This window comes from Dendrobium catenatum, unplaced genomic scaffold, assembly GCF_001605985.2.
Source record: "Dendrobium catenatum unplaced genomic scaffold, ASM160598v2 fragScaff_scaffold_104, whole genome shotgun sequence".
Lineage (NCBI taxonomy): Eukaryota > Viridiplantae > Streptophyta > Magnoliopsida > Asparagales > Orchidaceae > Dendrobium > Dendrobium catenatum.
In genome coordinates this window covers 466,988-476,512 of record NW_021318566.1, presented here as the reverse complement: position 1 = coordinate 476,512, position 9,525 = coordinate 466,988, and the positions used below count along the sequence as shown (strand labels likewise).

The 9,525-nt window shown below is 38.0% G+C and overlaps 1 protein-coding gene across 1 annotated transcript; it reads right to left on the bottom strand.

Moving 5' to 3' along the window:
- Nucleotides 1-7,327: 7,327 nt before the first annotated feature.
- Nucleotides 7,328-9,238, bottom strand: LOC110104421. Its single transcript, XM_020833525.2, has 3 exons — nucleotides 8,582-9,238; nucleotides 8,095-8,490; nucleotides 7,328-7,803 (listed from the first exon to the last, which is right to left on the bottom strand). Exons 1-3 carry the CDS (start codon nucleotides 9,024-9,026, stop codon nucleotides 7,433-7,435), a joined length of 1,212 nt encoding a protein of 403 aa, XP_020689184.1. The 5' UTR covers nucleotides 9,027-9,238; the 3' UTR covers nucleotides 7,328-7,432.
- Between the last annotated feature and the right edge of the window lie 287 nt (nucleotides 9,239-9,525).

Genomic DNA, 9,525 nt, shown 5'->3' with positions numbered 1-9,525 from the left:
GTAGACAGAAGTCGTTGTAAAAATGCACAGTTCCCGAAAAGTACCAAATTACCAGAAATTGAATAAAATAACTTTACAAAGCTTTACTTGTACTGAAGCAACATTTTCCAACATCCTGATAATTTTCTATTCGATAAAAATCGCACAAAACTCAAAATAACCAGTAGAAACTTTACAAAAAATACTCAAATCGTTCAGAAATATCATATCAGAAACATATCAAAAGTTGCGCGGTAAAAGTTTCATCAATACAAAGATATGCACATTTTTCGGTAACGAAAACACAAAACTGAGCAGAAAAATATCAAAACTCGAAATCTTCGAAATCAGAAATAAGATTCTAATTCCTTACTGCGAGATGAACAATTCTTTCAACAGCGGCGTCGGACGAAAAGCGCACCGCGAGCTCCAAAACCCACCTTCTTCTTTCTATTTCCTTCTCTTTCTCTCTCCTGCCTTTTTTTCTCTCTCTCTTCAAAAATGATCCAAAATATCTCAAATCGGATATTTATCAAACAGGATCGTCCCGGACGATTCCCATTCGTCCCGGGATGAACTCCTCTGAACTCAAAACGTCTAGATAAAATTAATTCCAATTTATTTCGTCCCTGGACGAAACTCTCGGGTTCAGTTCGTCCCGACGGTTCGTCCCAACCCTTACAGGTTCGTCCAGACGAACCAGGCAGATTTCTTCACATTTTTATTCAGTTCGTCCCGTACTAAGACCAGTTCATCCGGACTAACAACACTAAAAAAAATCAGCTTCGGAGGGGTTTTACAACCCAAGTAAGAAGAAGAAGAGAAAAGGAGGGAAGAAGCTCCTCCTCGACCACTGCTTGAGTTCCGCTCGACTTTCAAGTGACGACGGAGTTCCGCCCGACTTTCAAGTAACTTAGGAGTTTTGCCCAACTTTCAAGTGACGTCGAAGTTCCGCCCGACTTTTAGGAGACGTCGGAGTTTCGCCCAACTTTCAAGTGACGCTGGAGTTCCGTCAAGTAACATTAGAACTCTCTCCAACAAAAAATAGACACCAGCATTCTGATATCCGTGTGCAGCTGAATTTAAACCTGGGTGTTGATTATTATAATATGATAGTCATAAACGTTTAGGACGAGTCAACCTCTTATAATTCAAGCAAATACTAGTGTAATTCTTTCAACTGGGTGTGGCCTCGTGGGTTTTCCCTTTCTCGGGTTTCCACATAAAAATCCTTTGTGTGTAGGATATCCGTACAACACTGAGCAGAAAATTATAACTCTATCGCCGCTTATATTCTAGCGCGTAATAGTTTGGCGTCATATGTGAGAATCTCAATCCCACTATCCTATGCACCACTCTAATGGCCAATATGCATAGCAATCACATCTTGGGAGCCTCCCACTCCAATTTACACCAATCAATAAATCTTTTCATGAACCAGAGACGTCAGACATCTGCCTCTTTTTATCTTGGGCAGCATAATTCTGTTGGAGAAGGAAGTTTATGGCCTTCCCTAGAAGATCGCATTAGAAAGATGGAGGAATCTCAGAATGAGATCTTTCAACTCCTGCGAGAGACTCAATGACTGACACTAGCACATCAAAAAAAGATTCTTCTCCCACGAGATCCATCAATGCTCGAAGAAGTTCAACCCGAACATCTTCCTGGTGAGATTTCCCTTCCTCCATCAAGGATTCATCCTCCGACACATCAAGACAATGATCTTGCTGACACAGTAAGCTCTACCCATCCTTCGCACGCAGGTCGTTAACCTTACATTCCTCTAGACATCCCCGAGGACTCAGCCCGACAGCGTATTACTGAATTCCCTCATAACACCCTACATCGTGAATTACAAAGATTGATTAGAGAAGAGTTTCCTATCATGCATATCCAGTTTGGAAATCTCATCATCAATGAGACTTCTAGGAGTCATCTCCCCTGACCGAAGCTATTATTCAACACTCCATTCCAGCTGGATTTAAACTATTGAGTATCGATTCTTTTGACAGAACATCCGACTTATACGAGCATATTGATCATTATAGGACCATCATGCATATCCAGTTAGCCTTAGATGCGCTCATATGCCAAGTTTTTCCTGTTACCCTTAAGGTACAAGCACGAATGTAATTCTATTCACTTCCAACTGGAACAATTTCCACCTTTGTCAAATTGGTCAAAGTATTTGTTGAACAATTTGTCGTCAATTGGAGAATTGCTAAGAATTCTTCCCACCTTTCTAGAATTCGTCAGAATGAAGGATAATCACTAAAAGAATATTTTCAATGATTTTTCACGAAAGCTCAATAAATTCCAGGAGTAGATCCCGAATTGCTAATAGGAGTTTTCCTTGGAGGCATTTATCCTAGTCCCTTTTACTCAGCACTTATGCGAGACACGGTTCCTTCATATGCTACTTGATCCACCATATGGAGGCACAAATGTCAACAGAAGAAGCTAGTAATGCCTACAGGAAGTAATTTAAGCAACCTTTCGGAAAGCGCAAAAATGCTCCTATAATAGATAACTCATTATCGAAGTAAAATAAATAATGGAAGAATGACCTACCTCCTAGGCCTCCATTCCACGACAAGGATTTCGATCAGAGGAAGAGTATACACCTCTCAATGCATCTTGAACTAATGTACTGATGGTCATTCAAGATCAGGAAAATATAAAGTGGTCTAATGCTTTAAAGCCGAACGTAGGAAATCAGGAACAATACTTTTATTTCCACCGCAGTCATGAACACACTACTGAAGCTTACATATAGCTTAAGGATGAGATTGAGAGGCTAATCCGATAAGGATATCTCTGATAATTCATCCAAAATCCAACTGCTCGAGATAAAATTGGTCCTATTGGGGGGTAAAATCAACATCAACAAAGGCAAATGTTGAATAATATTCAAATCACTGGTAAAATTTAATGACCATGTAGTTCGTGTATTTGTGTTAGTAATACTATTTGTTTTGTTGTATCGTGCCTCTTATATATTAAATAGGGTGTCAGCTTGATATCCCTAATGTTATCTTCCAAATTTAACATTATGTTGTTCCCATACATATAACTTATGTGTTGAGTATAATGTAACTTATATATCTCTAAGTCATACTAGAGACTCATTGTATTGTTTTACATAATAAGATAATGCGTTGTTCAGTTTATTCTAATATTGTCCCATTCTTTAAAAAAGATAAAAAAAGAATGACAATAAAAACTACTGATAAATATAATCTCTTTATCCATGATTTGAGAAATATGCAATCTTTATTGTGTCTTAATCACTGAATGATCAATCCCATGGGAATTCGATCAGACATCTTCCACACAGGTTAATGTCATTGATCAAAGCTCTGACATACAACCTCGGATAACTTACACATCCTAGGAGGATGCCAATTAAATCTTAAATCCTTGATTCGAGAAATGCATAATCTTTATTGCGTCTCAATCACTAGATGATCGATTCTGGGGGATTCGATCCGACCTCTTCTATACAGGTTAACACCATCAAGCAAAGACTTTGACATACAACCTCGGATAGGTCATACATCCTTAGTAAATTCTCTCAACCTCTTCCACACAAGTTAACATCACCGAGTAAAGGCTCTGACATACAACCTGAGAAAGGTCAAATATTCTTGATGGATTCTCTCGGCCTCTTCCATATAGGTTAAAATCATTTAGTATGGCTCTAACATACAACATCATATAGATTATACATCTTTGGTGGATTATCTCGATCTCTTCCTTATAAGTTAACGTCATTGAATATGGCTCTGATATACAATCTCAAATATGTCATACGTCCTTGGAGGATTCTCTAGACCTCTTTCACAGAATTCAACATCATCGAGCAATACTCTGAGTAGACAATATTCTCTCTAAAAAAGATTTCATAAAAGTGATTGATGAAATCATCACTTATATAAAGACCCTAGCAGTCTAAAAATGCCTCAAAAAATATGGGGGCAACAAATTAAAGTATGTCTCAAAGATGCATAAATAATTCATCTTTCTTCGTTGGACAAGTTCTCAACTTTTTATATAATATCAATGGAGTTACATAAATCCAACATCATATTCAAGTATATATTTATTCTAACTAGAAATTGAAATTTTTAAAAAAAAAGTACAGTGATGTCATTTGTATAAGTTATTATCATCAAGCAACAAGCAACTTCAAAATGGTAAAATATCCTTGGTGAATTCAAGTGACCTCTTTTTTATTAAAGCATCTCCTATAATATTTTCTTCAAATAAAGAACATAACCTGATCAACATCAGACCTCCACTTAGTTAACAGTATTAGTGTGTTGCCAAAATGTTGGCATCACACACTGCTTCGACCCCTTAACTCAAGAATGTCTAATGTCAGTATACTTCAGTATGGATGCATATTGCCTTAACAAAATACCACTGAACACCCGCCATTATTGAACCTTCATTTAATATCTGTTGGCGATCCTTCACTTTATATATGTCATCATCGGCTTCTTGCTCAACTTCTGATAGCAGCACACCCTCAAGCTTTCTTCTTCAGCTCTACACTCGGCCATTGACTGCCAACAGACTTTAACTTGATCGTCCATCTTCAACAGACTTATGCTTAAATGACGTTGAAATTCTTCCCGTCTACTAATAACTTATGGTTCTCCTCTCTAGTACTATTGCCACAAGATCTTCTCAAATCACCCTCAAATATAAGAATCATTTGACCTTCTTTTGTCAAGGATAGATTAGTGGAGAGAACAAACTCTCATCATGGCTTCTTCTATACAAGAGAGGGGTGCTGAAGCTTGATAGGAGAATGTCACCTATCTCCGATAATGAAATGACTCTAATGTAATAAGAAGAACACAAGAAAAGAAAAAAGTACATAAAAATCTCCTTCTACATAAGAGAGGGGCATTGAAGCTTGATAGGAAATGCCACCTATCTTCGAAATTGGAATGTCGCTCATGTAAGAAGATAGCAAAAGAAGAAGATAATTGAATGAGAAAAAAATTTCTTATACATTAAAGAGGTGCACAAAACTTAAGCGGGGAAAGTCACCTATAAAAAATAGTAGAAGGCCTCTATAGCAAGAAGAAAATGGGGGAGAAAAGAAATGAAATGTTATAAAAAATCGAACTTCTATACAATGAGAGGGGAACTGATTTTGCGTAAGAAAAGTCAACTATGAAAAAAAATTGGAAAATCTCAACTGTAAGAAAGTCAGAGGAAGAAGAAAGAAGAAGAAGCAATTTCCCCCCTGGCCCAAGGGGGGTATTTATAGTATATTTTGGGAGAGGACAAGCTTCCAAAATATTCTGAAATTTTCAGAATTTTTTTTTAATTAAAAAAATAATCAAAATATTATTATATAGAGAGGGTACGCCCCTTTAGCCCGTGGACGTGCGGGCCATTTGGCTGCCTAAACAGATCTGGACTCCAATTTTGGGCCCGGACAGTCCAAATCAGATGTTTTTGGGGTCCCCAGATATGTCTTTCGACATTCCACACTCCATTTTTATGTTTTTGGAGCTCAACGGGGCATCTATAATCAAATTTAAGAAAATTTATAATTTTTAGAACATAATTTTTTGTGATTCGACTAATGTAAAATATCGAGACTAGTATTTTTGGACTTCTTGATTGTTGCCGTCCGAAAATAGGGGAATCTGATATATCATCAAAAAATTATCTTGATCCGGCACGAATCTCGAGGCAAAATAAGGTGGGAAATTTTAAAAATTAAATCTGGGATCGTCTAAACTCTGATTTCAACAAACTTATAGTCAAACTGAACGTCTCAGAAATACGAACTTAACGACACAAATTCAACTTGATCTTAGCCCAAATGGGTCCAAATCGAAGACCCGAAGCACATTTGAAAGTTTCAATCCATAATTTCAATTATCAAACAGATTCCAAATATGACATGCTTATAGTTGAATTGAGCGGCTTGACGAGATAAATCCAACAAGCCCAAGATCATCAAATTCTAATGCCATTATAGCCTTCAAATGCTTGATAAATGGTCCACGATCAAATGATTCAACATCGGTCGTTCATTCAAATCACTCCCAATTTATCCCCGATCTTCCTACTATTTACTAGTCATGTCATTATCAGAAAACTATAAATTGCCCCTCATTTCTCTTAAGAGGGTACTCAAGTAAGAAGAAGAAGAGAAAAAAAGGAGGGAAGAAGCTCCTCCATCAGTGCTGGAGTTCTGCCCGACTTTCAAGTGACGCGTAGTTCCGCCCGACGTTCAAGTGACGCCGGATTCCGCCCAACTTTCAAGTGACGTCGGAGTTCCGCTTGACTTTCAAGTGATGTCGGAGTTCCGCCCGACTTTTAAGTAATGTTGGAGTTCCCCCCGACTTTCCAGTGACGCAGAAGTTCCGTCAAGTAACATTAGAACTCTCTCCGACAAACAACGGACACTAGCATTTTGATATATGTGTGCAACTGAATTTCAATCCGGGAGTTGATTAGTGTAATCTGATAGTCCTAAACTTTCTTTGGTTTCCACGTCAACCTTTTGTAATTCAAGCAAACACTAGTGGAATTGAATCAACTGGGCATGACCATGTGATTTTTCCTTTTCTTGGATTTCCACGTAAAAATCCAAGTGTTTTATTTATTTTCTATTTGTGTGTTTGATATCCGTATAATGCTGAGACGAAAAATTCTAACTCTATCGTCACGTATATTCTAGTCCTAATTACCAAAATCTTCTCATCACATAAAATTAGAAAAAAAAAACAATATATATATATATAATAAAGAAAAATTATGAAAATTATTAGAAAACTAAAACAATAAAAAAAAAATTGTCCCAAATGATCCCTAAAATTGTGATCTATCAAAATAGAATTCTTCTCAAATCCAACCATTAATATTGCAAATAAAAAACTAATTATATACAACACTATTCTCAAAATAATCTATTAATTTTAAAATCATCCTCACACAATTGACAATTTATACCATAATATTCTCACACAATTTTTTCCTCTAAAATAAACAAACCAAAAATAAAATTAAGGGTCTGTTTGGGACGGCTGCAACTTTTTATAATGTTCATTATAAAATTGTTATGATTAAAATAACTTGGGCTTCGTTTATGACATCTTTTTAATTATTTTTTAAAGCAACTTTTTAATATAAATTTTTTTTTAACTAAAATTTTTTGTACTTGAAAACTATTTTAAAAAACATTAAGAAAATAGCCGCAAATGAAGCCTTAGTTATTTTGGTCATTAAAAATTGCTTTTCACAATAGAATCTTTTTTAAAACTTTGAAAATTAGTAGCAAAATAAAATTGTAATTATTCTCTGAAAATCTAAGTAGTTAAAAAGCTGTCCCAATCAGACCCTAATTAAGTGAAAATCTTATAAAAACTACCAATAAATGAATCTCATCAGCCCTATCTATTTACAAGTTATGCCATCTCCTTCATCTCTTTTTCTGATAATCTCTATTAAGCTTGGCAAGCTTAGAACAGAAGCAGCTAAGGAAAGCAAAAAAAGCCGAAAGAGCGCACATTGCCCATGAAAGCGCCACCAATAACCAGTCCTTTAAACCCGGTTTGGGCGGATGGCACCGGTCCGCAACCACCAGCGCTCGGTAGACTGCCTCTGCAACGGCGTAAGCCGTGACCGGTTCGAACTCATCGATGTGGACGCCGTGCTCGTTCAGGCAGGGAATGTCGTATACGCCGGAAGTTTCTGCGACGCCCAAATAGTCGCACAGGGCCACCCTCGTATCGATCCTCTCATCTTCTGTTAGCTCGTCGCCATGGGTTAGGATGAGGATGGGTGCGTCATCTGTTGCAGAAGGAATTGGGTGAGCTCAAACTATTTGTGGAAATGCTTCAGAAGGAAATTAAGATTGATTTTATAATGATGAAGATGATGATGATAAAAATGCAACCTTTATAGTGTATGTGATTACACGGATGATCCTAATTCTAATAATTTTGGGGAAATTTTTTATGAATATATCATGATAAAAATTATGTTATGATGAGCGTAAAAATGATTGAAGTTAGTAATATAATTCGATATTAAGGAATTGAAACTACTAATGTTGAAAGATGACATAAGTGGTTAACTTACTGCAACTCTCTCTAATAGATGGATGGTGGAAAAGCTGCCGGGTGGCATCGAGGGGTTGAAGATGGCCGGATGCGAGCGAGCTGTGGAGCTCAGAGAGGTTTGCTACGACGAAGGCGCAGTTTACACGGCGGCGCATGAATCGGTTGCCGGCTGCTGCTGAGGAGGAGGTGGAGGTGGACGTAGAAGGGAAGGAGGGGAAAGATGACGAGGAGGAAGATGGGGACATATGGCAGAGCTGACGATGGCGAACGCCATCTTCCACCCAATGAGATACTTCATCAAAGCCCTCGGAGATATGATCGTAGTCAAGGCCAGGAGAATCGAAAACGCAGAATCCGCTCTTCATCGAACGGAGAACATTGTGCTCCTCCAAGTTCAGCGTCCTCCCTTCCTTGCCTAAAAAACAGATGTTTACAACGAAAGATAAGAGCTTTAGAACAGAGGAGACATAATAATTGAACCTCCTTTTTAAGAGAAAGAAACTCACCCGCAGGGGACGAAGTGTGAGCGAACGGAACAAAGCCGGACCTCCCAAGAACCGAATACATGAGATTAACCAGCGAGCTTTTGCCAACTCCAGCGAAGCCAAGCAACAACAAAGTGATCACCGGAGGTATATCTGTGTCCTGCTTCGTTATCCCTCCAGCAGGAAACCAGAGATCCCCTGCTTTGTAGGTGAGCAGCCGATGCCGCAACTCATCAATCGATTCCGACGCCGCCGCCGCTAGCCTCTCCAACTCCCTCACAACCCTCATCCTCGCCGTCGCGGTTCTCGTATTCGCCGCCTTCGGTGTCTCTAACCCGGCGCCAGCTTCGTATTCCGGAAGCGACCTCCACCAGCAGAAACAGGGGACGCCTGGCTCGGAGTCACCGTCGCCGTCTGCCTCTCCGCCGCCGCCGCCAGGCCGTTGTAACTGTACGGTGCTCCTCATCCCGCTTCTCTTTTCCCTCTCCTTCGGCGCTCCTTTCCCTCTCCTTCGCTGGGGTTTCGCTTGGCGTCACTTCTTTCTGAGAACTCTCTCTCTCCTTCTGTCTCTTTCTCTTCTTTCTTTTTCCTGGGTTCGCCGAAGGTGTGCAAAAGTATGGCATTCTCACCCCACCAAAAAGAAAGAGGCTGTGTTACATTTTCCTAATATAATAATTGATCGACTGTTAGGAAAGAAGGTTCCGAGATTTTTCACTTTAGGGAAGAATTCCACACTTTTCTTGATATTCAAAAAAATATATATTTAATTATAATTTTAAGTATTAATAAATTAAAAATTAATGTAATGAAAAAACTCTTTATGGAAAAACAAAAAAATCATATATTTATGATCTATTTGGGATAATTATAGTTTTTTATAAAAGTAATTATAAAAATATTGTAGAAAAATTTATTTTTTAAAAAATTGTAAAAATAACTTAATAAAATAAATATTTTGAAAGTAA